The sequence below is a fragment of the Falco naumanni genome, chromosome 13 (assembly GCF_017639655.2).
Source record: "Falco naumanni isolate bFalNau1 chromosome 13, bFalNau1.pat, whole genome shotgun sequence".
Classification (NCBI taxonomy): domain Eukaryota; kingdom Metazoa; phylum Chordata; class Aves; order Falconiformes; family Falconidae; genus Falco; species Falco naumanni.
In genome coordinates, this window is record NC_054066.1 from 19,558,120 (window position 1) to 19,585,939 (window position 27,820).

Below are 27,820 nucleotides of genomic sequence, written 5' to 3' on the forward strand. Positions count from 1 at the left end.
TCCCCACACCTCGCCCGGCTGTGCCCCCCAGGTGTGTGGCCCAGGCGCGGCAGGCTGTGCCCCTGCGCCAGCGCCCACCCGAGCCCGGCGCTGCCTGTCCCCGTCACTGTTCTCCTGGGGGGTCTCGGGCAGCGGCCCCCGGGGTGAAGCTGCCCCCCGCGCCCCAGCCGCTGGGGGGTGGGGGGTGCTGGGCGGGGCTGGGATGGGTGCGGGGTAGGGCCTGTGTCTTCCGCGGGGGCGTCGCGGGTAGGTGCAGCCCTGGGGCGCTGGAGGGCTGTGGGCGCTGGATGGGTGCGAGTGCCAGCGGGCGGGCCCGGGGGTGGGTGGGGGTCGGGGTGGTGCCGATCCCGGGTGGGGGTGTCTGGCCTGGGTGGTTGTTGGGTGCCGGGTGGCGCCCACCTCGCCGTGATGCCGGGTCACCGGTGGGTGTCCGTCCCGGGTGGGCGCCAGGGGCGGGAGGTGCGGGCGCCGGGGGGCGCCGAGGGCGGTGGCTCGCCACGTGCCGGCGCACGGGCCGCGCGGGGGCGGGCCGGAGCGGTGGGCGGGGCCCGCCGGAAGGCGCGGCGCGGGCGGGACCGTCCCCCAGCCCCACCCCCTCCGCCTGGCCGCGAGGAGCCTCCTCCCGCCCCGCCCCGCCTCGTGACAGAGGCGCCGGCGTCACGTGCCGCGGGCGGTGCCCGCAGCGGCTTCAGGCGCGGCACCGGAGCTCCGCCCCCCCGCGCCCCTCCCCCGCGGCGGCGCCCGGCCCCGCCCCTGCGCGCGGCGCGGCTCCGGAAATGGTCGTGCTGCGCTGCGCTGCGGCTGCGTCGGGCCGCGCGCGCTGAAGGAGACTGAAGGTAACGGGCGGGGGCGGGGCGGGCGCGCGCCGCGGGGGGGGGGGGGGGAGGGGGGCGCCGGTACCGGGCCGCGCGCGCCGCCTCCCCGGGCTTCGCGCCGCTGGGCCGCGCCGCTACCGCCGCCGCCGCCACCACCACGTGGGCGCCGCCCCGCCGCCGCCGGTCCCCTCCCTCGCCCTGCCCCGTCCCGCTCCGCTCCCCGCTGGGCCCGGCCCGGCCCGGCTTTGCCGCCCCGGTGGTCCTGTGCGGCGCCGCTCGCCGCCCCACGTGCCGGCCGGTGCGCCCCGCCGCCGTCGCGCACGTGCTCCCGCCGCCGCGCCCGCCTAGGCCCGCTGCCGCACGTGGTGCGTGCCCCGCCGCCCCCGTCCCGCCGCGCCCGCCCGTGCCGCCGCCGGTGCTGGCGGGGCCGCGGGCCATGGCCGCGGCCGGCAGTGACACGTGTCCTTGGCAGAGGCCGCCGCGGGGGGGAGCGGGGCCGCCGGATGCCGCACCGGGCCCCGCGCCGCGCCCCGCCGCCCCGGCCCTCCCCGCGGCCTGCCCCGGCCGTCCCCGCGGACCCCTCCCGCGGCCAAGATGGTGCCGGCGCCTCGGGCCTGGCCGCCGCCTCGGGATGGGGCCGGCAGCGGCAGCCGGCAGGGCCGCCGCCTCGGCCCGGGGGCGAGGCCTGGCGGGGCCGGCTGCTCCCGGGCCGGCGCTGCGGCCTGGCCTGGTCTTGCCGCCGGGGACACTCCCCCCACCCCCCGGCTCCTCGCCTTGTTCTCCCCCGGGCGCCCGGCGGCTCGGCCCCTGCCGCCGCGGAGCCCAGCCTTCCGGTGCCCCCGCTCGGACGGGGCCCGGCTGCCCCGGTCCCCCGCCTCCCCTAGGGCCCCGCCTCGGGTAAGGACCCCCCGCCCCGGCCGCGGGCCCTGCACAGGCCGCGGACCTGGCCTCTCCCGGCGCGGGGGAGGCAACGGCCACGGGGCGGCCTCTCCCGTTGCAAACCCTGCCGGCGGTTCCCCTTCCCCAGGCCCGGGACGGGACCTGCCGCGGCCCGGAGCCGGCCGGGGGGGGCAGAGCAGGGCCCAGGCTGATCTCTCTCTCCTCCTCCCTCCTCTCTCCAAGTCAGTCGGATGAACGGTCTCTGCAGGCCCGCTCAGCCGGCCCAGGTTTTTCCCGCGGGGGGGTGAGTATCCTGCTCGCTCCCGGTTGTGCTGGGGGGGCGGGGGGGGGGGGCGCAGGGAGGCTGGGGCTGTCCCCAGGTGTCCCCATTCCCTCTATGACACCCCCTGTTCCCCACCCTAGCTTTTGTTTGGGGTGACTGGTCCTAAGGCCGACCTAAGATGGTCCAGGCCGCTGCGTTCCGGGGCTGGGCCGTCCAGGCGTGCCGGGCTGCCCCTGCCAGGCTCTCGGCTCCCCAGTGAGCCAGGGTGGGGGGGAGCACCCAGGAGTGCAGCCCAGCCCCTGCCACCTCCTGGAACCCCATCAGGACCTATCTCTCCTGGGGTTGTGGCTAGGGGACCCTCGTGATGGGATGGCACCCCCACCCCCCACCCCCCAGATACCAGGCTACAGCCCCGCGGGGTGTTGGGGGCACCCAGTGGCCTGGTGCCGGGGACGTGCCTGGCAGTGGCTGCAGCAACGGGGCTGGGGGCCGGCAGGGCCGGCAGTGCTGACGCGGCCGGGCATCAGGTTACAGGAGGCACCACGGCTGCTCCCTCTGCTCCCTCGGGTGCCCCGGCTGGCAGCAGGCTTGCCAGGTGCCATGGGGTACAGGGGACCCCCGATGGGGTGCAGAGTGGGAGCACCGCCTCTCCTTCCTGCCCCAGCGGCCTTTGCACTGGGGCGGGGAGAGTGGCACCAGCTGCCAAGTCCCTCCCGGGACAGCCGGGAGGGTGCCCGGGCTGTCTGGGTTGTGGGGGGCTGCGGGCTCCCTTGGGTAGGGCAGTGGGCAGGAGTGGCGTGGGGGGGACGTGGTGGGAGCTGCTCCCTGCCCTCCCTGGTAGGCGTTTGCGGTGTGTGCCGGGGACCCAGCGCCACCAGCCGGAACAGGTTTGGCCGGCCGGGGGAAGCGCTTAGTAGGTCAGCTGGGGTGGAGCAGGGCACGGCTGACGCCGGGGTGCCGCTGGCCCACCCAGCCCCCCGGAGATGGTGGTGGCCTGGGTGCTGGTGGCAGGTCACGGGTACCAGTGCCTGCTTGTGTGGGGTGCTCAGCCAGGCTCAGTGGGGTCACCTTGGGGTGAGGGGTCAGTCCTGCCAGTGGGCATGGCTGGGTTTGGGGTGCGATAGGGGCTCTGTTCCGTAGGGCAGGGGGATCTGCCCGGATTGGGTGGCCTAGCAGTGCCCACCCCTTCCCTGTTGCCTCAGTGGGGCAGGAGGGGGTGGCTGGGGGTCTGCACCTTGGCAGGATGCTGTCTGTGGGGCATGGTCAGTGCCTGCCTTGACTTTGGTGGGGCTGAGGGGCTGGAGGTGCCCCATTTTGAGGGCTGATGTGGACAGGAGACAGATGTTTGCAGTGCTGCCTGCTTCCAGCTTACGCCTGCTGTCCCTGTCCCTGCAGATAGCGAGGGGACCCTTATGCACAACCCCATGAAATGAACAAAGCTCCACAGCCCACAGGAGGAGCCCCGACAGCCCCGCACCCTGCCCCTTCTCCTGGACTGCCGCAGGTAACCATCCCCTTTGGGGTGGGGGGGACCCAGCTTTGTTGTGTCTGGTTTGTGTCGGGGGCAGTGGTGCCATCTCCTTCCCTCCCTGCCTCCCTCCAGCCGACGTTCCCACCTGGTCAGACGGCACCTGTGGTTTTTAACCCGGCACCGACCTCACAAATGAATACGCCTTCTCAGCCGCGCCAGGTAAGGGCTTTGTGCCCAGCTGGAGGGGGACAACAGTGGGGATCCAGCAGCTTTCTGCCTCCTGGCCAAGCAGCCCCTACTGCTGGGGTGCAAGGAGTCCTGTGATGCCCCTCGGGGCTGGTGTGCGCCTGTGAGGGGGAGCATGCCCATGATCTGGACCGCAACTGCTGCCTGGGGACCTCGTGGCCCTGGGCTGGGGGGACAGACGCTTCCGGCCAGGGGTGCCCACCAAGTGACTGCTCTTCTCTCCTTCCTCCCCTGTCCCAAACCTCCCTCTCCTCCTCTCTCAGTTTCCAGCAGGGCCTCGGGCTATTCACCAGCAGGTACTAACCCGCTTCTCCCACCCTGCATGCTGAGCACCCTGCCCCGACACTGCACAGAAACACCCACCCTGGGCATGAAGTGGCAGGGGAGCACGGTGGGGACCCTAGAGCTGGGGGATGTGCTGGTGTGGGGAAAGTGGGGAACACCTGCTCGACTCGGGGGGGGGAGGGGGTTTCCCTGCAGTGTCTCCCCAATTCCCTCTTTGCATGAAGCCTGCAGCATGTGGCTGTGCCTGTGCTAACCCCAGTCCAGGCTGCTGCTTCTACCTGTACCCTTCCTCATCTTCCTTTTCCTCCCCACTTTGTTGGGGTCTGTCAGGAGGCCTTGTGATGCTGTGCAAGGCTTAGGGCCTTGCCCTCTTGTGTGGAGGAGCTGCTGGGGACAGATCTGGTGATGTCCTTGGTTGTGTTGATTGGGAGCCCCTCAAACCCATCCCTGCCTCCTGGGGGGTCCCTACAGTGGGCCCCAGTGGATTTGGAATGTGGGCACCGAACAAAGGGCTCCCCAGCCTCCTGTCCCCTCCTTTGCCAGCCACCCTGAGCCCAAGCCCTGTCCCAATGCGGGTAACTCCTGTCTCTCTCTTTCCCCTTTTCCCTCTGTATGCGTGCGCTTGCTAACAGGGAGGATTCAGGTCTCTTCAGGTAATGCTTTCTCCTTGCCCCGGGGTGCGTGCGCGGACCTTTCCTTGCCCACTCGCTGCTGGGCTTGAGCTGCTGCTCCTGGGGGTGCTCCTGCCTGGCGAAGAAGCTGGGCTGGGATGAACGGCATGGGCCGGGGGGCAGTAGCCGGCTCCGCACACCCGGTTGTCCCGCTCCGGCGTGGCTCGGCGCGGCAGGACTACAGGTCCCAGCATTCAGTGCGAGCGCCGGGAGCCGGTGTGGAGCACGCTGGGACCTGCTGCCGCCAGGCTGCGGCCACGGCCGGTGCCACCGGAGCTGCTGGCCCCTGCCGTGCTGGGCGGGAGCCATGCTGGGCATAAGCTGGGTCAGGTGGACCCAGGCGGCCCCGCAGGTGCGTGGGGACAGGATGGTGCTAGGGTGGGGGGCAGATCTAGGGACACGGGGTGGGGTGGGGGGGGCGCCTGCATCCTGGGGTCGGGGTGTGTCTCCCCAGTGTGTGTGGCCGTGCCGGGTGGGGGTGCTGGTGCTCCGTCTGACACTGTGCCCTGTCTCTCCCCAAGCATTTCTACCAGAACAGGGCGCAGCCTCCCGCCAGCGCGTCCCGCGTACAGAGTAACACGACGGCCCGGCCCGGCCCCCCTGCCCATGTGTATCCAGCTGCTTCCCAGGTGATGATGATACCCTCCCAGATATCCTACACACCTTCCCAAGGAGCCTATTACATTCCTGGACAGGTGAGGGCCGTGCCCCAGGCTCTGGGAGGGGGCTGGGGTGGGTGCTGGTGGGGGTGTTGCCCGGGGTTGGAGCCCAGGTCTGTTTTGGGAGGGTGCAAGGGGTCCCCCAGGCTCTCTGAACACCTGTTTGATTTGAGCAGGGTGCTGCTTGGCTCTGTAGAGAGGCATCGGGCCACGCTGGTCCCCCTCCCTGGCAGCCCCCTCAGGCGCCTGGTGCCCACTTTGCCTGTGTCCTTCTCCCTGCCCTGGTGCCCAGCCAGTTTACAGGCAGGTTTGGGGATACATCCGTGGTTTGGGGGCACATCCATGCCCTGCAGGGGAGGTAACTGAGCTTTCTTCTCCCTCATTGCAGGGTCGCTCCACGTACGTCGTCCCGACCCAACAGTACCCGGTCCAGCCCGGTGCCCCTAGTTTTTACCCTGGAGCCAGCCCCACAGAGTTCGGGACTTACGGTACAGAGGGGGGGTTGCTCTGCTCCCTGGTGCTCTTCAAGCCCCAAACACTATGCAGTTTTTTTTGCTCCTCTGCCTCTGGCTTCCCTGCAGCCCCCTGCACTCAGGAGCTGAGTGCAGACCTCTGTGTCTTTGCCAACTTGCTGGGACAGTCTCTGTGACTCCGTTACAGGGGGTCTTGGGGGACAGGGGGTGTTGCCCATTGCCCAGCAGCACTGAGGGCTGCACATCATGTCCCACCGGTCCATCCACCTCCGCCCTTTTCCAAATCGGGGCAGTTTAATGTTTAACTCTCCTGGCAGAGGGCTGGGACAGACTTTATTCCCTGTTCCCCCTTGCTCACTGTCAAGGTGGTGAGCAGTTTAGTGCTTGCTGACGCCCCTGTTCAGCTCCCTGATCCCCAAGGAGCTGAGCCTGGGGTGCCGGGGCCACTCCATGCCTGCCCTCTCCTGGCACTGGGGAGCAGCGGTGTGAGCAGCCCCTCCTTCTCCCCGCTCGCATGTGGCCACCCGGGCTGTGACTATATTTAGGCTTGGTCGGTCCCCGGAGGCCTGGCAGACACAGAAATGTGAGCTGAGGCCTCCGGCCCGGCCCCGGCCCAGCAGCAAAGCATAAGTGGGGCAGAGATGGGCTTCTCCTGAGCCAGGTACGTGTCTGTCCTCCCTCTCTCTCTTGTCCCAGGGCCCAGTTGGCCCCTTGGAGGAGGGAGGTGGCCCCCAGCAGCAGCCGGCTCCCACGCTCAGGCCAGGGCACAACTGCTTCTTTGTGCCTGGCACTGGGGCATCCCCTGGGTGTCTCTGTGGGGTCCTGGGATGGGTTTGCTCCCTGCCTCTGCTTTTGGGTGGCGGCTGTTCCAAGGGGAGGTGGCAGCAGTGTGCCCCTTGCCCACAAGACTGTGTGGGTGGCCTGGCATGGTGTGCCCCTCGAGGGTAAGGTGGGCCAGCCCTCCTTGTCCCCAGGGCTGGGCAGCTCAGGGCCTTCCCCCCCCTTGAGTCCCCCTGTGTCTGGGCCATCCCTGGGGTGCGAGGCCCTCCTCGTCCCTCTTGGGCAGAGAGGGAGGTCCTTGGCTCAGGGATGGGGCAGTCGGCCAGTTGCCAGAGCACCTTGGTTGAGTTCTGGGCTCAGTGCAGCCGAGAAAGCATGAGCCGGGGGGTCCGGGGCCCAGCTGTGACCGTGCCTCTCGCCCCACCGCCTCGCGCCCGTATCCCCATGGCACTGTGCTGGGGATGATGCTGGCGGATGCCCTGGGAGGAGCGGAGTGCCTCCTGGGGGCTGGGCCAGCCCTGGATGGGGTCCAGCTCTGCCTCCGGCCCACAGCACAGCTCCTTCCTCTGGGCTGGGCTCGCCGAGGGCTCGGCTGTGCAGGGAGCCCGAGCCCCTTGGCCTGGGTGTGAATGGAGGGTGCGGACGGGGCTGCCTGGTGCCGCCCTCGGGCTGGTGCCGGCCCCGGGGAGATAAGGGCGCCTGCAGGAAGGTGGCTGGCTGTGGAACCCGGACGCCTGTACCCAGCGTGGCCGAGTGTCCCTGCGAGGCCATCGGTGGCATGGAGCCGGTGGGCACGGCGGGTGCCTGCGGGGCCTGGCTGGGCGTGGGGGTGGCGCGGGGACGCTCTGCTTCACGGGGAAGGAATTTGGTCAGGCCTGTCAGGCGGGTTGGGACGATCCGGGCCGGATGCGATGGGGATTTGCTGCAGAACGGCACGGGCTCCCCAGGCTCCTGACAGACCCCTGTGTTTGGGGGATCGGGGAGTCCCCAGGACGGGCTTGGAAGATCCGAGTTGGCCAGTCTGACACACTCTCCTCTCCTCCAGCGGGTGCTTACTACCCGGCACAGGGGGTGCAGCAGTTCCCAGCGGGGGTCCCAACTGCCCAGGTCATTGTGAGCCAGCAGCCTCCAATCCCCCCAAAACGAGAGCGCAAGACGGTAAGGAGCCATCTGCCTGCGGGCGTGGGGGGGGCACGCATGCGGGAGGGGATGGTGCTGGCCCTGGGTGCCCGCATTGCGCAGGATGGGATATGGTGCGGCGTGCTGGAGGAGGGTGGTGCTGTGGGGCTGTGGCAGCCCCCGGTCTGGGGGGCTTGGTGAGGGGACTGGGGGGTGTGGTGGGTGCCAGCGACCTTGGCCGTCCCGACGGGCAGCGTTGTGCTGAGTCATGGCTCCCAAGGGGGGGGTGGGGGTGGGGTGGGCGGGGGGGGGTGGGGGTGGGGGTGCCGCGGCTGCCAACTGCTGTCTGCTCCCGGAGATGCCGGCACTCGGAGGCCTCGTGCGGGGCCTATTTATAGCGGGAGCCAGGCGGCTGCCGGCATGGCCCTGTGCTGGGGAGCAGGGGGTGCTGCCGGGCTGGAGACGGGGGATGCTGGCATTTCCTCGGCAGGGGGGCCTTGGTGCCCCTTAGGCTCTGGTCTTGTTGCTTTGGGAGCAGGTTGTGTTTGGGGGTGGGGACAACAAGACCCCTGGCTGCACTGTGTCCCCTGGCAGAGTCTCAGGCCTGCGTCCCCCCCATACTCATCACCTGGCAGGGTGCCCTGCTGTTCCTGCTGCACCCACGTTGGGCACGGGCCAGTAAGGCTGCGGGCGTATGGGCTGTGCCTCGGGCGGCACAGAGCTCATCACAACTTTTGTGTGTCAAGGCCAGTCCCCTGTGTTGTTCTTGAGGTGTAAGGGGGTAGTCCCCACAGCCCCTGTGCCAGCGTGGTGATCCCTTGGGATCCCCTGACCCCTGGAGATGGGCACTGGCCTGGGGACATGGCTCTGGCTGCCTGGCACGATGGCTTGCAAGGCATCAGGACAGGACAGTGTGGGATGCTGTGCCCTGTGGGGAGGGGAGGTGATGCCCACTGGTTTCCAAGCTGTGTGTGGCCAGAGCAGACACAGGCCAGTGCTGAATGAGTGTCTTGCCTCTCCCTCTGGAGAAGGAGGTGTCCTGGGGGTGTCGGGCCAAGGGAAAGGGGGTGGCCAGTGTGCTCTGTCCCCCACCCCACCGACAGCTTCCCCCTCTCTGCCCTGATCCACGGACAGATCCGGATACGAGACCCCAACCAAGGTGGCAAAGACATCACTGAAGAAATAATGTCCGGAGCAAGGACCTCATCCACCCCCACCCCTCCACAGGTAAGGGGACCCCCTGACTGGGGCAGTGGGATATGCACAAGGCCCTGCTGAACTCCGTCTTTGCCCTCTCCCCCAGGCTGGAAGCAGTTTGGAGCCCCAGGCCAATGGAGAGACCCCCCATGTAGCAGTTATTGTCCGGCCAGGTAAGTGCCTGTGTCAAGGGTGGGCGTGCCACCTGGCATCAGTTGCTGCTTGGTTCCCTGTTGGCACTGCGGGCTGTGAGATGCCAGCCCTGCCATTCCTTGGTTCACCTGGGGCTTGTGGGTTCACATGCCTTCCCTACATACCTGGGGACTGGTGTCCCCATGCCGACTCTAGCAGAATTTATGGGGGCTGTCTGCTTGCCCCAGCTGTCCCCTGAGTGCTGGAGGATGCCTTTTGTCCCTGTCACCTGTTTGTGGTGTGGGCTGGCACATCTATCCCTACCCATCCTGCAGACGGAGGGATCTGGGGGAAGTGCAGGGTGAGAGGGGGATTGGAGAGCCCCTCATTAATACCATCTACTTTGCAGATGACCGCCCGAAGCCCGCGCTGGTGGTGAGCAAGCCTGTCTCCCTGGAGCCCAGCAAGTCGGCGTCCCCATCGCCTCCCCCTCCCCTCATCCCCGAGGTGGAGCCTGTGGTGCTCTCAGCTGTGACGCTGGTGCCAATGGAGCCCCCCGTGGACGCGGACACTAAAGTGGAGCTGGGCGAGGCGCCGCCCGACCCACACAAGACGTTTAGCGCCATCACTACAGTGCCAGGGGCTGTGGAGCTGCCCCTCGTGCCCGCGCCCGACATGGACACGGTGGCCACGGAGGAGGAAGAGGAGGAGGAGGAGGAGGTTGCCATTCCCCTCCCAGAGCCTGCCCCGCAGGCGCCTGTGCCCCCTGAGGTGCCGCTGGTGCCCGTTGTCCCCACAGTGCCAGCCGTGCCCCTGGTGCCAGCCGCGCCATCACCGCCGCCCGTCGTAATGCAGGCCCCTGAAGCACCTGCCAAACCTGCGTCTCCCAGCCCCCCACCACCCCGGGAAGAGCCCTGCCCTGAGCCCCCTGCTGAGGCCAACGGGGTCTTGGAGGAGGTGCCCGAGCCGGTCCCCAAGGCACCCGTGTGCCAGCCGGTGCCTGCACCTGCACCCGCACCCGCCCTGGACTCCCCCATCGCCCAGCCCGAAGAGCTGCCCCTGCCCAACGGGGTGGAGGGCACTGGCAAAGCAGAGCCGAGCAAGGAGCAGCCCGAGTCGGACATCAGTCCTATCTCAGAGCCTGAGGAGCTAGCCCAGCCCAGCACCCCTGCTTCTCCCCCAGCTGAGGAGGAGGAGGAAGAGAGCGAAGGCCCTGGCGAGGCCCAGGAGCGGAGCTCGAGCCCAGCCCCTGCCCCTTCGCAGACCTCAGAGGCGACCGCACAAGGTTGGGGACATTGGGCTGGGGTGTGCAGGGTCACAGGGTGCCCCAGGGTGGGTATTGGGTGACATGGGGCAGAGGGGTGGTGTCGCCTGCGCATGGGTTGCGGGGAGGGTATTAAGAGAGGGCAACAGGGTTAGGTGACCCAGGACGTGGGTATGGGATGCTGGGTGGGGATGAGGTGCCTGTGGATGGCAAGATGCAGGGGCAGACGTCTGGGGAGTGTGTCTGTGTGCAGAACTATGGGGTGGGTGGGTATAGAGGGGTGCCCTAGGTCGTGGGGTGCCACGAGGAAAGTGTGTTTTAAATGCCTTATGTGGGGTTGTAGGGCAGGTGTTTGGGGGCTGTGTGTGAGGGCTGTCCCCAGCTGTCCGAGGGCATGGGGAGGTGCAGTGGGTGGAGGGGTGGCAGGGGAGACGCAGAGCTGCCGGCTGTAGCTGTGTGGGGCACCCTGTGTAGGGGTATGCTGGTGCCTGGGGAAAGTGAGGTGCTGTGAGGATGTGCTGGGGCAGAGATACGTTTTGTCTTTTATTTATTTATTTATTTAGGCATCCTACACAAGAGTGTGGGGGTTATATAGGGGTACTGGGGGAGGATGGGAGAGATGGGTACACAGGAGGTGTTCATATGGAGCACCCTGAGCGGGGATATAGGGGGCCTATAGGAGGGTGACCTGGTGGCATATGTACCTCTGGGGAGTGCCTCTGTATGGGGTGGTGTCTGGGGGTGCCGGGGAGGGGAGTGTATGTGGGGGCAGAGGTGTATGCGGGTGTCCCCCTAAGGGCTGCCCTGCAGAGGGGCATGAGTGTCTGCAGGGATCCCCCGTGCTAGGGAAGAGGTGTGGATGGGGTGCTTCACAGAGGCCTGGGGTAAATCAGGGTGCAGCGGGGAGATGGGGAGAAGTGTGAGGTGCATCTGTACAGGCTATTCTGGGGTGCACGCTTGGGGACCGGGGTACCTTGGTGGGCTGTACGTTGGATCTGCAGGGCTGCAGATGCCCAGGTGGGTACACGGCGTGTTTGGGGCTGGGGGCTGTGCTGGGGACTTACGTCCCTGTGGCTCCCCACGGCCCCACCTGGAAGCTCATCTGATGTTGCTGGGGCCCTGCTCGTGACCCTGGACCTGGCGTCAGGGTCCAGGGGGCTGGGAGGGTTCCTCTTCTTCACCTCGCTGCCTCTCCTCCCAGTCGCCGTGTCGGTGCCAAAGAAGAAGCGAAGGATGAAGGAGCTGAACAAGAAGGAGGCAGTAGGCGATCTGCTGGATGCCTTTAAAGAGGTGAGTGTCCTAGGGGTTTTGGGGGGGTCACCTTGTGTCCTCCTGTGATGAACTCTGCTTTGTGCCATCGTGTCTGGGCCACTGATGTTCTGTGATGGTAATGAGGATCTGAGAGGGGGATAGATGCCTGGGTGTGGGGTGGAGGGGACAGGACCAAGCTCACAGGGTGACTGCTTTCCCTTTACCTCACAATGCAGTCTCAGATCAGTGACAGTGCCTCAGAAGCAGAGAACAAGCCCCCCACGTCTGCCCCTGCCCGTGAAGCAGAGGATGTGGCTCCTGCCCGTCCACAAGAAGAGTCAGAGGAGACATGGGAGGAGAAGGAGGACAAGCTGGCTCCTGAGAAGGGCAAGTCTGCTGACCAGAAGTACCGCTACAAGGAAGGTGAGCCGTGCCTTGGCTCAGGCCTTTTCTGGGAGCCACCACCTCTGGACCCAGCGGTCGGGAGGGTGGGGGTGCCATGCTTCAGCTGTACTCTACCCCACACTCTTCTCCTATCTTGTCACCAAGCCTGGCGTGGGGTGGGGAACAGAGGCCCCAGCAGGAGGGTCCTGGCAGGAGGCAGGGAGCTGGTGGTGTCAGGCTTTCTGTTGAAGCAAGCAGAGTTATACTCATGGTGTACCAGCCTGAGGCAGCTCTATGGTTGTCTACATCCCACCTCACTGGTCCCTGGATGGGCCTGGACCTGCCACAGCTTGGGGTGGAGGATATGGGACAGGCCACATCAGGCTTTCCCTCTTGCCCCCCACTGCAGAGCAATGGAAGCCACTGAACCCTGAGGAGAAGAAGCGATATGACCGGGAGTTCCTGCTGGGCTTCCAGTTCATCTTTGCCAGCATGCAAAAACCTGAGGGACTGCCCCAGATTACAGATGTGGTGCTGGACAAGGTTGGTGCGGCCCTGGAAATTGGGGGGGCAGGGGTCTGGCTGCTCTTTGTGCCTTGTCAAGGCAGGGCAGGGACTTACCTGCTGTGCTTGGGGTCCTGCTGCAGCATCTGCAATGGACCTTGAGCCTGGGGTTGGTGGTGGTGGGGCACTTCTGGGGCCTTCTTTCCAGTTCATTGTCCCGGCGCTGAGGCTGGGGGATGGATCCATCCCACTCCTCTGCCCCCGGGCATCCTCAGCCGTGTGTACCTTCGCAGGCCAACAAGACCCCCCTGCGGGCGCTGGACCCCATCCGCCTTAGTGGCATGAACTGCAGCCCTGACTTCACCCCCTCCTTTGCCAACCTTGGCCGGCCCGTCATGGGCAACCGGGGCCTGGTGAGTATCTCCTTGCTTCACCCATGCTGTTCCTGTCTGCCTTTCTGTGATGATCAAGCTTTTGAGCCACTGTGTCTGGGCCACTGATGTCCGTGATGGAACTGAGGATCTGAGCAGGCAGATGGGGACACCCTGGGAGCCAGCCCAACTTGTCCCAGAGCAAGGAGCTGAGTTTCTTCTTCCCATGTCAGCCCTCAGGGTTGGGTCCCCGCCGTTCCCAGCAGAGCCAGAGGAAGGAGCCCCGCAAAATCATTGCCACTGTGTCTCTCAATGAGGATGTCAAGTTGAACAAGGCTGAGAAGGCCTGGAAACCCAGCAGCAAGCGTGCCTCCGAGGAGGAGGATCCTGAGAACATCAAGACGCAGGTGGGAGCTGGGGCAAGCGTGTGGTGGGAGGGTGGGGGGCGGGGGCGTGCCTGACTCTCACTGATCCTGCTGTCCTTGCAGGAACTGCTCCGCCGTGTCCGCAGCATCCTCAACAAGCTGACGCCCCAGATGTTCCAGCAGCTGATGAAGCAGGTGATGGAGTTGTCCATCGACACGGAGGAGCGGCTCAAGGGTGTCATCGACCTCGTCTTTGAGAAGGCCATCTCGGAGCCAAACTTCTCTGTTGCCTATGCTAACATGTGCCGTTGCCTTATGGGGGTGAGCAGGAGCTGGGGGGGTGGTCTCCCGCCAGGCTGACCGGGGTTTTGTGTGGGGGCTTTGGCTGAGCTCAGCAGGGTGCAGGTCCTTCCGTGTGGTGTGGGGAAAACAGAGTGTGTGGACGAGGACCAAGTCCAGAGTCTTGGCAGGGCATCATGAGGGTGTAGCGTGGGTTTTCCCTGGTTTGAGCAGTGCCTGGGCCTTAGCTGGTCAGCTTTTGGGGAAACATGACTCATGCTTCTTTCCTGGGTTGTACCTCTCCCTGCAGCTCAAAGTGCCCACAACAGACAAGCCCACGGTGACTGTGAACTTCCGCAAGCTGCTGCTCAACCGCTGCCAGAAGGAGTTTGAGAAGGACAAGGATGACGATGAGATCTTTGAGAAGCGACAGAAGGAGATGGATGATGCCAGTGCTGTGAGTTGGGGTGGGAAGCTGTGGCCAAGGGCTGGTGTGGGCATCTTCGGGGTGGCTTTGGGCTCTGAGCTGCCCTGCTGTGCCCTCCCTGCAGCCCGAGGAGAAAGCACGCATGAAAGATGAGTTGGAAGAGGCACGGGACAAGGCCCGCCGACGATCTCTGGGGAACATTAAGTTTATCGGAGAGCTCTTCAAACTGAAGATGTTGACAGAGGCCATCATGCACGACTGTGTGGTGAAGCTGCTCAAAAACCATGATGAGGAGTCTCTTGAGTGCCTTTGCCGTCTACTTACCACCATTGGCAAGGACCTGGACTTTGAGAAGGCCAAGGTACCCCTTGCCCTGCTTTGCCTTGCCCTACCCTTGCCTTTGGGAGGGATGTGACCATGACTCTGTCCCTCTATAGCCCAGGATGGACCAGTACTTCAATCAGATGGAGAAGATCATCAAAGAGAAGAAGACATCATCCCGAATCCGTTTCATGCTGCAGGATGTGATTGACCTCAGACGGGTAAGGCACGTGGCCTGTTATTGCCCGGGGACTGCCCTTTGCTACCTGCTTGGTCCCAGGAAAATGCTGGCCTGTGTCCTCTGAGTGCCAGCAGTCCCTGGGAGGGGAGAGGTGGGTATGTAAGCTGTGGCCAGCCCCAGAGACACCATGCTAGCCCTCAGCCCTTGGTTAGCATGGTAGTGGTAGTGGGCACACAGTAACTGGCGGCTGCTTAATGCAGGGGGGCTCCAGAAACTGAGCCCTTTTGTGCCAAAAGCTGCCACAGCACGCAGGGAGTTGTGATGGCTGAGGCAGATCAGTCTGAGACTTCGAGGGTGGAATAACTGGGAAGTAGGAATGTCTCAGTCTCCATCCTCCAACCAGCTCAGTGCCCTCTTTCCTTCTTCCCTGCCCTCTGCAGAATAGCTGGGTGCCGCGGCGAGGAGACCAGGGCCCCAAAACCATTGACCAGATCCACAAGGAAGCAGAGATGGAGGAGCATCGGGAACACATCAAAGTGCAGCAGCTCATGTCAAAGGACAAGAGGAGAGGACCCCCTGGGCCATCCTCCAGCAGTGAGTGCCGAGGCTTGGGGACATCTGGGGCTGCCAGGGTGGGTTGCTCCTGCTGGGCACAGCTTGAGGTTAGGCTTTGCCTTATGTCTGGTGCCTTTCTGCTCAGGTGGGCGTGGGAGCCTGGTTGCAGATGATGGCTGGAACACAGTGCCCATCAGCAAGGGCAACCGGCCCATTGACACCAGCCGGCTAACGAAGATCACCAAGGTGAGGCTGAGGATACAGTGTGGGCAGTTGAGCCAGCTGCCTGGCATGGATCCTGCCTTGATGCGGCGTTCAGAGCTAACTCTGTCTCTCCACCTGCAGCCTGGATCAATCGACTCCAACAACCAGCTCTTCGCACCAGGTGGGCGGCTGAGCTGGGGCAAGGGCAGCAGCGGAGGGTCTGGCGCAAAGCCTGCAGATTCAGGTAGGCTGTGTGGGACTGGCTGGGTGCCATTGGATGGGGCAGGAGGGGGGATCCTTCCCCCCAGCGGTTCCTGTACTGGGGAGGTGCAGAACTCTGAGACTCCCCTCTTTTCACACCCAGCATCTGATTCAGGGCGACCAGCCACGAGCACCTTGAACCGCTTCTCAGCACTTCAGCAGTCGACCCCTGCCGAGAGCCTGGAGTCCCGCCGTGTGGTGCAGAGGTGAGGGGCCAACCCTGCCTTGGGTGTGTGGGCACGTTGGTCTGCAGCCCAGGGAGGCCCCCCCAAATCAGGCATCGGTCAATCAGTAGTACATAGGCAACCATATGCCATCTGTGCTGGAATAATCCCCTGTGACAAGATGGGGCTTTTTTGGGGGGCTCAGAGTCAGTGGTGAGTCCTTGCAGCAAAGAAGACTGACCCCACCCTGGGCTTCCTCCTCACTGTCCAGCACTTAGGGGACCATACCTGGGTGCTGGGTCCACTCTGGGGGTCCTGGGACCAGATGGACATTGATGGGCTGGAGGGAGTCCCATGGAGGCTGGAGCATGAGATCTGCAAGGAGAATTGGGCTTGGGTTTTGTTCAGAAGAGGGAAACGGAGGATCTTGCTACAGCCTGCAGCCGGGCAAAGGTGTGGGCAGGATGGAGCCAAGCTCTGCTCAGCCATGCCAAGGGTCAGAGCAAAAGGCAAAGGGCATGAGTTAGAGCGGGAGAAACAGGGAAAAGTATTTTCCCTGGAGGGTGGTCAGGTGCTAGAAAAGGTCCTGGAAGGGGCTAGGGTTGGAGTGCGACAGCCTTGCCTTGCAGAGCTCTGCAGTCTGGGGTCAGGGAGGGGTGGCAATGGGCTCTTCATGCTGTGTCTGTCCTCCTCCCACCCAGGAGCAGCTCCAGCCGCGACAGGTCAGAGAAGGCTGGGGACAGAGGGGACCGGGAGTCACGTTCAGAGAAGGGCAGCGACCGCCTTGAACGTCCTGACCGGGGGGAGCGGGCAGACAGGAACAGGTCTGCCCTCACCAAGAGGAGCTTCAGCAAAGAGACAGAGGACAGGAGCCGAGAACGGGAGAAGCAGGGCGGCCCTGAGGCTGTGCGCAAGGCTGCTAGCATGACGGAGGAACGGGACAGAAGCCGAGAGACCAGTGAGCTGGCGAGGAGCGGTGTCCTGGGGGTCTGGCTGCGGCCTGGGGCTCTATCTGTCCCAGGTGGTGCCTGATCCTTGCTCTCTCCTCGCAGTTAAGCAAGAGCCAGCACCTCCTGCAGCATCCCCCAAGCCCACACTGTCAGAGGAGGAGCTGGAGAAGAAATCAAAGGCGATCATAGAGGAATACCTGCACATCAATGACATGAAGGTGAGAGTAGTGGGTGGCCAGGCACAGCACCATGTGGCCCCTGTAAAACGCTGTCTGCTTCCCTGGGCAGTAGTGCTGTTGGGCAGGATGCCGGCGGTGCCTGGATGAGGAAAGGGGCAGCCAGGGCTGGCCATGGGGCAGTACTGACCCCACCTTTTCCCTGCAGGAGGCCCTTCAGTGTGTGCAGGAGCTGGGCAGCCCCTCCTCGCTCTACATCTTTGTGCAGAACGGCATAGAGTCAACACTGGAGAGGAGCACCATCTCCCGTGAGCACATGGGGGTCCTGCTGTGCCAACTGGTGAAGGCGGGCACGCTCTCCAAGGAGCAATACTACAAAGGGTGAGGGGCTGGGCCAGCCTGGTCCCAGGCTGGTTATTGGCTCAGCTTTGAATTTGGCTCTGCCTTGGGTAGGGCTCATCACTGAGACCTCCCAAGGTCCCTGCAAGCTGAGGGCACTGGGGCCACTGAATCCCAACGGCCCCCATCTGCCACACAGGCTGCGGGAGATCCTGGAGATTGCGGAAGACATGGAGATCGACATCCCACACATCTGGCTGTACTTGGCTGAGCTTATTACCCCCATCCTGCAAGAGGAAGGCATCCCCATGGAGGAACTGTTCAGGTGAGGGCTGTGCCCCTGTGTGGGACTGCCATGGGGTCCCAGGGGAACTCCTGGGGGACAGGTAGCTCAACCAGGTCTCTTGTGCCCCGCAGGGAGATAACGAAGCCCCTAGTGCCCATTGGGAAGGCCACCACACTGCTGGTTGAGGTGCTGGGCTTGTTGTGCAAGGGCATGGTAAGTGCATGGGGCTCGCGTAGCTGCCAGCCGCTGTCTCGGGGATGGCAGCCTGCTTGTGGGGGCAGGTTGGCATGTGGGGATTGAACACCTCTGCCAGCAGAGGGGATGGCAGGGAGCATCCCTTGCTGTGTCTGGGCCATGGAGGTGGCATGGCCAAGCCACAGTATCTCCCTCCCTGGAGAGAGAGGGCATGGGGTGCTGATGCTGACTGTCTTGTCTGCCCTACAGAGCCAGAAGACTGTAGGCAAGCTGTGGCGGGATGGAGGCTTGAGCTGGAAGGAATTCCTGCCTGAGGACCAGGATGTCAACAAATTTGTCACAGAGCAGGTGGGAGCTTAGTGGTGGGAAGGGGTGAAATGGGCCATGGCGGGACCCTGGAGGGTCCTGCTGCCAGGGGCATCGTTTTCCCCTGTGCTGCCCGTAACAGTTTGTCTCTGCCCGCTCCCCCAGAAATTGGAGTACACAATGGGGGACAGCTCAGACACGCCGAGCCACAAGGAGCTGACCTCAGAGGAGTTGTGCAAGCAGATGGATAAACTGCTGAAGGAGAACCCGAACAACCAAAGAATACATGACTGGATCGAGGTGAGGGTGTGGGCACAGTGTCTGTGGGTCTAGGGGCTTCCTCCTAGTTCCCTCCCCACCTCACCTTTTTTCCTTTACTCTTCCTCCTTCAGGCCAACCTGAGTGAGCAGCAGGTCTCGTCTAACATGTTTATCAGGGCCCTGATGACATCTGTGTGCCACTCAGCCATTGTCTGTGAGTAGCAGGGTGAGGTGGGGGGGGGTGTCCCCCTGCCCACACCACCCCCATCTCATACCCAGTCTCCCACAGTTGAGAACCCCTACCGTGTGGATGCCATGGTCATCCGCAACCAAGCCAAGCTGCTGCAGAAATACTTGCGGGATGAGCAGAAGGAGCTCCAGGCGCTATATGCCCTACAAGCCTTGGTGGTGAAGTTGGACCAGCCTCCCAGTGAGTGTCGTGGGATGGGTGGGCTGGGGGAGGCCGGGTAGCAGGCACATCCCAACCCCAGCAGGGTGGCTGGTGGCTGGGGAATAGCAGGGGCCTCTCCCTTTGTGCTCCCTCCAGACTTGCTGCGAATGTTCTTTGATGCCCTCTACGATGAGGATGTCATCAAGGAGGAGGCGTTCTACAAGTGGGAGTCCAGCAAGGACCTGGCTGAGCAGCAGGGCAAAGGAGTGGCTCTCAAATCAGTGACGGCCTTTTTCACCTGGCTCCGGGAAGCCGAGGATGAGTCTGACAACAACTGAGCAGCCGTAAGGAGGAAGGGGGGAGAGAGAGTGGGGCACCCCGGGGAGTGTGACTCCATGCCCTCCCACCCCCGGCCCCCCTGGACTTGCTGACGCCAGGGCTGAGGGACCTGCTGTGCCCCCTGCAGCCCCCCCTCTCTCTTTCAGTTCTCCTCCTCTCCCTCCCACCATCCCGGTTCTGTTTGCGAGGCCTGTACTAGTTTGTCATGATGATAATAAATGGATGCTGATGGAGGCGGCTGCTGCCGTGGGTCCCCTCAGGGCCCCTACTCTCCTCTCCTCCCTCCCAGCACCAGGCATACCAGGCCTCTGGGAGCGGGGCAGAGCACCCCTGGACTCATGTCATGGGGAGGGGGGGATGGGATGGGGACAGTATCTCTCCCCTCCTCTCCTCCCATCCTCTTCTTCCTCCCCACTTCTTGCTGAAATATAGAGAGATTATATATATATAAACTTATTAAATTTGGTTTGGGGACAGGAGCGTGATTTCTCCCCCTCCCCTGTCCTCTCTCTATTCCTCCATCACTGCCTGGACCCACCCCCCCTCTGTGTTTTTTTTATTTTAAATATAAATCATTCCCCCCCCCCAGCTCCTGCTCTGACACCTGAGGAGGATGCTGGGGAGGAGGGGGGGCTGACCCCTTCTCTCTGGGCCAGGTGGAGTCCCCTCCTCCCCCTCAAAGCCCCCATCCTCCTCCCAAACGTTTAAGGCCACAATTGGGCAAGCGACAGGGCGGCCCCCCATCCGCGTCCCCTGTATTTATAGAGCGCCGGATGTGACGAGCCGCATGTGTAATTATTAAAACAAGGATTCAATTACTGGTCACGTGAATTTGTAAATAATTTTTTTTTGCCTTTTTTTTTTTTTCTTTCTTTATGGAGTATTTAATTGAAGATTTAAAGGCATCTTTTCACCTTAAAACTGGAAATAAAAGAACATTGCTAAATAATGCCCCGTGTGCCGCTGTTGCCGCCCCATGTCCCTTGTGCCCAGGCTGGTGTGGGGGTGCCAGCCTAGAGCCCAAGCAGGGGCCAGCCTCCCCTGGCACCCCAAGGCAGAGGGTAGGTACCCCCCCACCCTGGGGCTGGGAGGGTGGCAAGGGGGTTGGATGTGCCTGGAGCCAGGCCGCCTGGGACCCCTCTTGCCAGCGCTGCCTGGCGCAGGGTGTCTGTGGTGGAGCAGGCAGCCCTGCCAGCACCCTGGCTGCGGAGCAGAGCCTCGCTGTCCCTAAGGGTCCCTTTTCCGATGGGCACAGAGTGGCAGGACCTGTGCCATTTCCTCTGTCTCTGCCTTGGGGTGGGAGATGGGAGTTACGTGCTGGACTTCCCTCACAACTTCCCTCCTGGGGGGCATTTTTCTCTTGGCACCCTCCTGTCTTGCCTTGCAGGTGGGGTAGGGAAAGGCTGGAGGATTCCCCGCTAGGGACAGGAGCTGGCCCCCCTTGGGGTGGCTCTGGTCTTTGCTGTGTTGGGCTGCCTCTTGCTGAGTCACCCTGGCTGTGGCCCAGAGGGTACAGAACAATTAACGGGAGGCTGTTCCCCAGATCGGAGGCTGAGCTGCCTGGGCTGCAGCCCTGGCAGCACCGATGCTGGGAAGCAGTTGCCAGGGAAAGGCCAGCAGGGCCTGGGGGTGGCTACTGCCCAGGAGCTCCCCATGCTCAGGAGTGAGTAAAGAGGGAGCCCCTTGGGCTGCTCCAGTGCCCTGCTTGCCAAGGGGGAGGGTGGCACCCCATTAGTGCGCTCCTGTGCCCCTCTGTGCCAGGGAGAGGGTACCGCAGCGTTAATTGCTGTCAGTAGGTTTCAGAATGAACAGACTCCTTTGGCTGCAGGTTAACCTGTCAGCCTGGCATCGGCGCTGGCCTGGATCTCCTGCAGGGGAGGTCGATGTGGTGCCATCGGAGGTGATGCCCTAGAGCCTGTGCCCACCTGTGCACTCCCAGCTCCACGAGGCGGGACCCCCAGCACCCCAGCACGCGTGGGCTGTGTGTCCTCTCCTGCACGGCGCTGCCAGCCCCTCGGTGCGGGGGGGGGGGGGGGGGGGGGGCAGGCGGGGGCACAGTCCCCCCGCCTTTCATGGGCAGGCCTGGTGCTGAGGGGTGCCGCGTCGCTGGAGGGTCCCTGTCCCTGCCCCTTGTGCCCCCCGGGGGCTCGCACGGAGCCGGGGGTCCCTGGGGGCGGTGGTGCCCCGGGGCCGGGCGGGGCGGCGCTGTCCGCGGTGCTGGCACGGCGCTCTCCGCGGTGCCCGGCCTTCCTCTCCCCCTCCTCCTCCTCAGCCCCCTCCTCTTCCTTCGCCCATCCTCCTCCTCCTCCCCGCGCCCCCCTCCTCTTCCTCCATCCCCCTCTTCCTCTTCCTTCAGCCCCCCTCTTTCTTCATCCTCCCCGGCTGCCTTCATCCCCCTTCTCCCCTCTCTCCTCTCCCCTTCCTCCTAACCTCCCTTCCTCTTCCTCATTCTTCATCCCACTCTTCCTCCCGCCCTTCCTCCCCCTCCTCTCCCTCCTCCCTCCGTCTCCCCATCCTCCTCCTCTTCCTCCCCATCTCCCTCCCCTCCCTCCCGCCTCCCCCTCTCCCTCCTCTTCCTCCCCCAGCAGTGACGTCTCTCGACGTGCAGCTCCCCGGCCCGGCTCCGCACCGCTCGGGGCTCCGCACCGCTCGGGGCTCCGCCACCGCGGCCCGGCCCGGCCCGGCAGCAGCCTCCGGCGGGGCGCGGGCGCTGCCCGGGGCCGCCCATGCGGCCGGGGGGCGATGCGGGCGGCGCGGCGCTGGCGGTAGTGCCCGCACCGGGGCCCCCCCGGGAGCATGGGCTGCATCGGCTCCAAAACCACCATCGGTGGGTGAGCGGCACCAGGCTGGGACCGGGGGGCGGGTCTGGGGACCGTGCGGGATCTGGGGGTATGAAGGCTGGAGGGGGGCTTGGGGGAGGGGGTTGCTGGGGGCGCGGGGGCTGTGGGGAGGCTGCTGTAGGGGGCGTGGGGTGATGCAGTGAGGGTGTTGGGGATACGTGGGGAGCTGAGAGGGTCTAGGAGGAGGGGGAGTGGTGTGTGGGGTGCTTTGTGGGGTTTGGGAAGCTATGGGGGCTGGGAGATGTGGGGAGGGGAGCACAGAGGATTTGGGGGGATACAGGGAGCTTGAGGGCTCTGGAGGACTCAGGTATGTATAGGGGGATGTGAGCTATGAATGGGTCGGGATCTGGGGGCTGGGGATGCTGATCTGGGGCAGCTTGGTGGTACAGGGGGCGTGGGGAGATGGAGAGCGAGGATGTGTAGGGGTTGGGGGGGTTGGAGGGGCTGGGGTGCAGTGTTAGGGGAGCTGGTGGGTGGTGTGTGGGGTGCAGGGGGCTGGGAAGGGGTTGTGGGGCTGGGGTGCTTATGGGGGTGTTATGAGTGGGACAGAGGTGTTTGAGGGGCTATTGGAGGAGATATGGGGGCTAGCAGGGGTGGGCTGCAGGGTGTGGGGTGCTGTGGGGGTGCCACAGACGTCCTGGGGGTGCTGCAGGAGGGATGGGGGCTGTGACTATGATCTGAAGGTGTTCTGGGAGCTGGGACGGTGCTGGGGGTGTTGCAGGCATGCTGGAGGGTGCTGGGGGTGTTGTTGCTAGGGTGGTAGGGTTGTTGATGCTGGGGCACCACCACGGGGTGCCCCTGCCCACAGCTGGGGGTGGGGGTGATGCCATCTGCAGCTTCCCCGGGAGCCAGGGGCTACCCACAGATAGGGGTTGGCAGGAGCGCTGCTCAGCTCCCCAAATCCCCCCTTACAGCCAGTTTACATCAGCTCGGCCCACCTTGGTGAAGGGGGAATGAGGCTCCTCAGGAATGTCCTGCCTTGGCCATTGGGAACTGGCCTGGCCTAGGGGCCACAGTGACAGGGGACCCTGCCTGGACTCTGTGCTTGGGAGTCAGTGCCCGAGGTGTTGGGGACCCATCCATGTGGGGTGCTGGTGCCAGGGGACTGGGCTGTTGTGGTGGAGGTAGAGTGTGGGTGCTTTTATCCCCCCCATCCCTTTTTGCTCCTCTCCCTCTGGCCCCAGGGATGCGGAACTGGGAAGGGGGATTTTTGAGATGGTGAAGGAATGCCAGCCCCTCCCCAGCATGGCCCAGCGCCGCCTCTCTCCACGCACCTAGCGCCTGGCCCGCTCCGTCCCCTTCAGCCTGGCCCAGCTGCCCCCTCCCCTCCCTAAAGAGCTGCCAAGCCGGGACAGGCGCCCGGTCCCCGGTGCCAGGCTGTGGCCCTGCGTTACCGCTGACACAGGTGGAAGAGTTGCCCGGGCGTGAGTCACTCGTGCCGCAGCACCTGGCTGCTCCGGGGCAGCCCTGCAACGAGTTGTGTCTGGTCTCAGACTGGGCGAGAAACTGCTGCCCTGAGGCTGAGGGGGCTGATGTGGGAACAGAGGTGCTGACACTGGCCCTGGCTCTTCCCACAGTGGCTGTGGACACGACGCTGTGCGTGGAGTGGAAGGAGGTGAAAGCACTGTCACCGCTGAGTGCTGCTCGCCCACTGCCCCGCCTGGTGCGCCAGGCCTCCTTCGACAGCCAGGACTTCCTCCAGGTACCACCAAGCCCCACCATGCCCAGCCAGGGTCCTCGTGTGCCGTACCCCACGGTGAGGCACCTGTCCTGGCCATGGCCGGGGGAGCGGGGGGCTCTGGTGCCCGCTGCTCCGCTGCCCACCCGGCCCTGCCAGCAAGCAGCCGGCTCTGGGGCTGCTCTGACGTCAGCTGCAAGCCGGGCTGTATCCTGGGAGAAATCAGTCCACGGTGCCTCGTTGCCATGGCAATGCAATTTGTTGCGCGCCTCCAAATCCTGCATCGCTTCCCCCGTGGCCATGGGCTTGAGGCCTGGTGCAGCCAGGACAGGCAATGGGGACATGCAACGGGGTGTTCGGAGCGGGCACTGGGGAGCCTGGCCATGGTGGCCTTGCACACGCACATGTGTGTGTGTGTGTATGTGCATATGCACAAGCTGGAGAGGACAGACAGTGGCACCAGCTAGCACAGGGCATGCACACGTGTGTGTGTGCGTGTGCACCTGTGCAGGTGTGTACAGCAAGTGTGTGTGTGTGCGGTACATGCACACATGGATTGTGCACAGTGAGCACATGTGTGCATGTGGTGAGTTCACATGTGCATAGTGAGAAGGGCTCCTGCAGTGAGGGGATGCATGTGTAGCAAGTGCACATGTGTGTTTATGGTCTGTGCATGTTTGTGGGTGTCTGTGTGTGTACACGTGGTTACGTGAGTAGGCACGTGTGTGCACCGAGCACGTCTGTGCGTGTATGTATGTGCATGCACTTATGAATGCAAGGTGTATGTGCATGTAACAGCAGCATAGGGGTGTACTAACAGTCTATGGAGGTATGCACACAGGTGCAGGTGTGGATATACCCACTGCCCTACATGTAGTGGCTGTAACCATCCCTCTGCATGCCTGTGCATGTGTGCCTGTAACACATGCGTGTCTGTAACACACGTGTGTGCACAGACACCACCGACCTCATGGGGTGGGCACCAAGTAGGGCTAAGCCTCCTCCCAGGCCATGGGGTTCACAGAGAGGGAGCAGTGTCAGGCAGCAGGGAAGGGGCGGCAGTGTGGCCCAGGGCTGTGACACCCCTGCCCGCTCCTGCAGGTCAATGTTGAGGATACTGTCGAGATGCTGCCCAAGTCACGGCGCGCGCTGACCATCCAGGAGATCGCTGCCCTGGCCCGCTCCTCACTGCACGGTAACTGCTCGCCTGCCCGAGGGCGCAGGAGTGAGTGGGGGAGCATCCAGGGAAGGGGGGGGTCTCCTGTGGCCAAGGGGGCTGAGCCTCTTGGGGCAGGCATTGGGGTCACTCCTCTGGGGTTTGGAGGGCTTAAGGTGACCCTGGGGTCCCTGGCGGTACCCCAGAGGAGGGCACAGAAGTGTCATGTCTCAAGGGCTGGAGGCGGGGGGTGCTGGGTCCCGGGGTCGTGGGCTCCATGGAGGGGACTCGGGGTGTCCAGGGGGTGCTGACGCAGGGGCACATCTCGCAGGCATCTCGCAGGTGGTGAAGGAGCACGTGACGAAGCCAACGGCCATGGCGCAGGGCCGTGTCGCCCACCTCATCGAGTGGAAGGGCTGGTGCAAGCCTGTGGAGCCGCCAGCTGCCCTGGAGAGCGCCTTCAGCTCCTACTGCCACCTGAGCGAGGGCGAGCAGGAGGCACGCTTCGCTGCCGGTGGGCACCGCGCAGGGCACGGCCAGCGGGCACGTCTCCCGCTGCGGCTGGGGGCAGGGGTGGTGGGACTGCTTGTTCTCATCCATCCATTGGTGCCACAGCACTGTGGGCACAGGGATGCTGGGGCAGGGGGTTGTTGGGGGCACGTCCCAGTGCATGCATGACCTGTGGATGTCCCCTGCCAGGTGTGGCGGAGCAGTTTGCCATTGCTGAGGCCAAGCTGCGAGCCTGGTCATCGGTGGACGGGGATGACTCCAATGACGAATCCTACGATGAGGACTTCATGCCCTCCACAGAGAGTTCCCAGCCCACCGGTAAGTGCCACGGGGAGCAGGCACCCGCCGTGTTTTGGTGTGGGTGTTGGTGTCCCACTGTTGGTGCCAAGGGTTGAAGGAATGGGGTGCCTGATGCCTGGCCATGCTCCCCAGCCTGGCCACCCCCTTACGAGGCAGGGCCCCTGCCTGGCACCATGGCAAAGCAGTGCCCATGCCAGGGATGGGGAAGCCCTGCAATGTGACACCCTCCCCAGTGCCAGAGCATATTTTGCTTTTCCTTTGGTTGTCACCAGTGCCACACACGCAGCCATTTGCGGGCAAAGGCGGCATGGTGCCTGCTGTGGGGCTGCTCCCCTCCCACTGCTCCCATCCTGTGGGGCCCAGGGCAGTGGGGACCTGGCAGCCCCTCATGCCATCAGCCCTGGACTGACCCTGCACATCCTGATTCCCTGCAGAGCTGCCCGGCACGGTGCCTGCCAGTGCACTGCTGCGAGACCTACTGCAGGGCCACCTGTGCCAGCTGGGCGTGCGGCACGGCTCCTGCGAGCCCGAGAGCGACTCATCGCACACCCTCTCCCCCGAGACTCTCTGCTCCAGCCTCTGCAGCCTGGAGATGGTGTCCCCCTCCGAACTCACTGCCAAACTGCTGGGCTCCCTTGGGGGCGAGGACCTGCTGCTGCCCAAGCTGCCTGCCCCGGCCAGCCAAAGTGCCTTGCAGGGCCTGGCACGGCTCCGGTGCCAGGACTCCCTCTACTCCGTGTCCTACGCCGAAGCCTGCCTCTCACCCACTGAGGATGAGGTGGTGCTGAGCAAGGACTTCCCACTCCGCCGGAAAGTCTCCGACGTCGCCTCCTCTGGGGTGGCATCGCTGGAGGAGGAGGAGGAGGCCGAAGAGCCCTGATGCCCCCTGGGGTGCCCTGCCTCTCCGGGCGGGGGTCCAGCCCCCCCTGTCACAACCCTCTGGCCGGACCCTGTGCTGGGCGAGGGACAGGCCCTACCGCTGCTCCCCCTCGCTATCGGGGTGCAGGGGGGGTTCGGGAGACCACCGCAGCTCCCCTTCCAGCCAGTGTGCCCCGCCGTGCCCTGGCCCTGCTTGGCCACATCGTTGTCCTCCTGGATTTTTGCATGAGAGTGGGGAAGGGGCGCAGGGAAGGGCTTGAGGGGGGTCCGACCTCTGCCCTGATGCCCAGATGTGCCCCCAGAACTGGCAGGACTGAATCAGTGGGGCTGGTTCTTCGCATGTTCCCTCCCAAACCCCACCTGGGCTTCCCTTTTGGGCACAAGCCCCCCCTGCCCCGTTGGCATGGCTGAACCTCTCCGAGCACCCTGTGGTGCCCCCACTCCGTGCCTGGCACCCTCGGCTCGGGGCGGCTGGGGGGGGTTGGGGAACAGGGGCCTTTTCTCTCCCCAGCCAGCTTTTATCGGACCGAGTTTTAAACTGTGAACTTCTGTCTTGGAGCACAGGGCCAGCGGGGGGGGGCGAGGCGCTGTGAATGTGCCGCCGTGTCGGGGGCTTTCTATACTTTTGTACTTGTGGGGGGCTGGCATGGGGAGACTGTGGGGCTGGGTGGGGGCCGGGTGGGCACAGGCCCCCAGGCTGGGGGCTTTGGGCCACCAGCGACAGCACCCCCAAACCAGCACCGCAGCAGGGGGCTCAGCCCAGCCAGGGCCCCTCCGGTCTGCTGTGGGGCAATGTGGGGTGGAGAGAGGGGGGAGGCAGCGGGACTGATGTCCCCATCCCTGAGTCACTCACCCCTAGCAGGGAACCAAGTGCCTACATGAAGGGCAAACAGCCCCCCCATCCTGGCTGGGGGTGGCAACCCGGCTCGGGGGTCCCCAGGGCCGTGCCAGGGGTCCGGGCACGCCGTTTGGGGGAGGAATGCCAGTTTTTTGCCAATGCTTGCGCCCCGCTTCCCGCATGGCACGTGTTCTTGTGGGGCCGCTTGCCCGCTGCATGCTGCTCCTCGCCCAGCCCGGCCACGGCCCCCCCCAGACCCGCACCCTGGGGTGCCCCCAGCACCAGCTACGCCTCTGCTCCCATGCACCCCCCCGCACTGCCCATCAGCCTCCACCGGGCACAGCACCCACTCTCCCTCCCTGCCGCGGGGTGCCTGGCACGGGGCTGGCCCCCCCCCTCTCTGCATGGCCAAGCTGTGAGGGGGTGCAGGGGGCAGCCACGCTGATGGGCTCCCTGTCACCTGCCACCATCCCCTTTCTGGGGACAGCAGATGCTCCCCACAGCACCAGGATGGGCTGGGGGGCGCAGGGTGCCTGCAGATGGGGGGGGGGGGGGGGGGGGCTTTGCTCTGCGTGTGTGTGTGCACGTGTGCGTGCGTGCGTTTGAGTGTATGTGCATGTGCACGTGTGTGCATACCCGCGGGAGCTGCCTGAGCCCCCCGCCCTGCTGTGGCGGTGCCCGTGGGGGTACCCATGGGGTGTCCACACCCCGGCACCCCCCCTCCATCCCGCCAGGTCTCAAATAAAGTCCATCGTGTGAGTGCTGTGGCAGGCACCTCTTCTTGTGGGTGGGGGGCAACTCCTCGCCGGATGGCCGGGGGTGGCAGGCTGCCGGTG

General features: G+C 64.7%; 2 protein-coding genes and 2 non-coding genes across 13 annotated transcripts; all 4 read left to right on the top strand.

Annotated features, from left to right (window-relative positions):
- Positions 1 to 747: 747 nt before the first annotated feature.
- On the top strand, positions 748 to 19,601 carry EIF4G1 (eukaryotic translation initiation factor 4 gamma 1). 10 transcript variants are annotated; one of them, XM_040613203.1, is made up of 35 exons: positions 748 to 836; positions 1,938 to 1,998; positions 3,373 to 3,481; positions 3,581 to 3,667; positions 3,958 to 3,990; positions 4,612 to 4,632; positions 5,172 to 5,345; positions 5,698 to 5,797; positions 7,608 to 7,720; positions 8,816 to 8,908; positions 8,985 to 9,051; positions 9,420 to 10,295; positions 11,476 to 11,564; positions 11,762 to 11,948; positions 12,319 to 12,452; positions 12,689 to 12,826; positions 13,018 to 13,191; positions 13,273 to 13,470; positions 13,739 to 13,885; positions 13,980 to 14,216; positions 14,293 to 14,397; positions 14,798 to 14,951; positions 15,058 to 15,158; positions 15,258 to 15,360; positions 15,481 to 15,583; positions 16,243 to 16,499; positions 16,594 to 16,709; positions 16,876 to 17,048; positions 17,206 to 17,331; positions 17,424 to 17,505; positions 17,737 to 17,835; positions 17,959 to 18,093; positions 18,186 to 18,267; positions 18,343 to 18,483; positions 18,601 to 19,601. In XM_040613203.1, exons 3-35 carry the CDS (start codon positions 3,407 to 3,409, stop codon positions 18,780 to 18,782), a joined length of 4,902 nt encoding a protein of 1,633 aa, XP_040469137.1. In that variant the 5' UTR covers positions 748 to 836; positions 1,938 to 1,998; positions 3,373 to 3,406; the 3' UTR covers positions 18,783 to 19,601. The 10 variants fall into 10 exon arrangements, with proteins under 10 accessions (XP_040469137.1, XP_040469139.1, XP_040469140.1 ...); XM_040613205.1 differs by having other exon boundaries at positions 15,493 to 15,583; XM_040613206.1 differs by having other exon boundaries at positions 12,707 to 12,826.
- LOC121097154 lies at positions 11,604 to 11,682 on the top strand. The gene has a single exon (XR_005830801.1). It is a non-coding gene; the product is annotated as a small nucleolar RNA SNORD66 (small nucleolar RNA).
- On the top strand, positions 12,868 to 12,943 carry LOC121097155. The gene has a single exon (XR_005830802.1). It is a non-coding gene; the product is annotated as a small nucleolar RNA SNORD66 (small nucleolar RNA).
- A 1,689-nt stretch (positions 19,602 to 21,290) lies between the features above and the next one.
- Positions 21,291 to 27,750, top strand: FAM131A (family with sequence similarity 131 member A). Its single transcript, XM_040613903.1, has 6 exons — positions 21,291 to 21,610; positions 23,201 to 23,325; positions 24,403 to 24,496; positions 24,789 to 24,971; positions 25,157 to 25,285; positions 25,702 to 27,750. The coding sequence occupies exons 1-6, from the start codon at positions 21,580 to 21,582 to the stop codon at positions 26,145 to 26,147; spliced, it is 1,008 nt and encodes a 335-aa protein (XP_040469837.1). The 5' UTR covers positions 21,291 to 21,579; the 3' UTR covers positions 26,148 to 27,750.
- Positions 27,751 to 27,820: the final 70 nt, after the last annotated feature.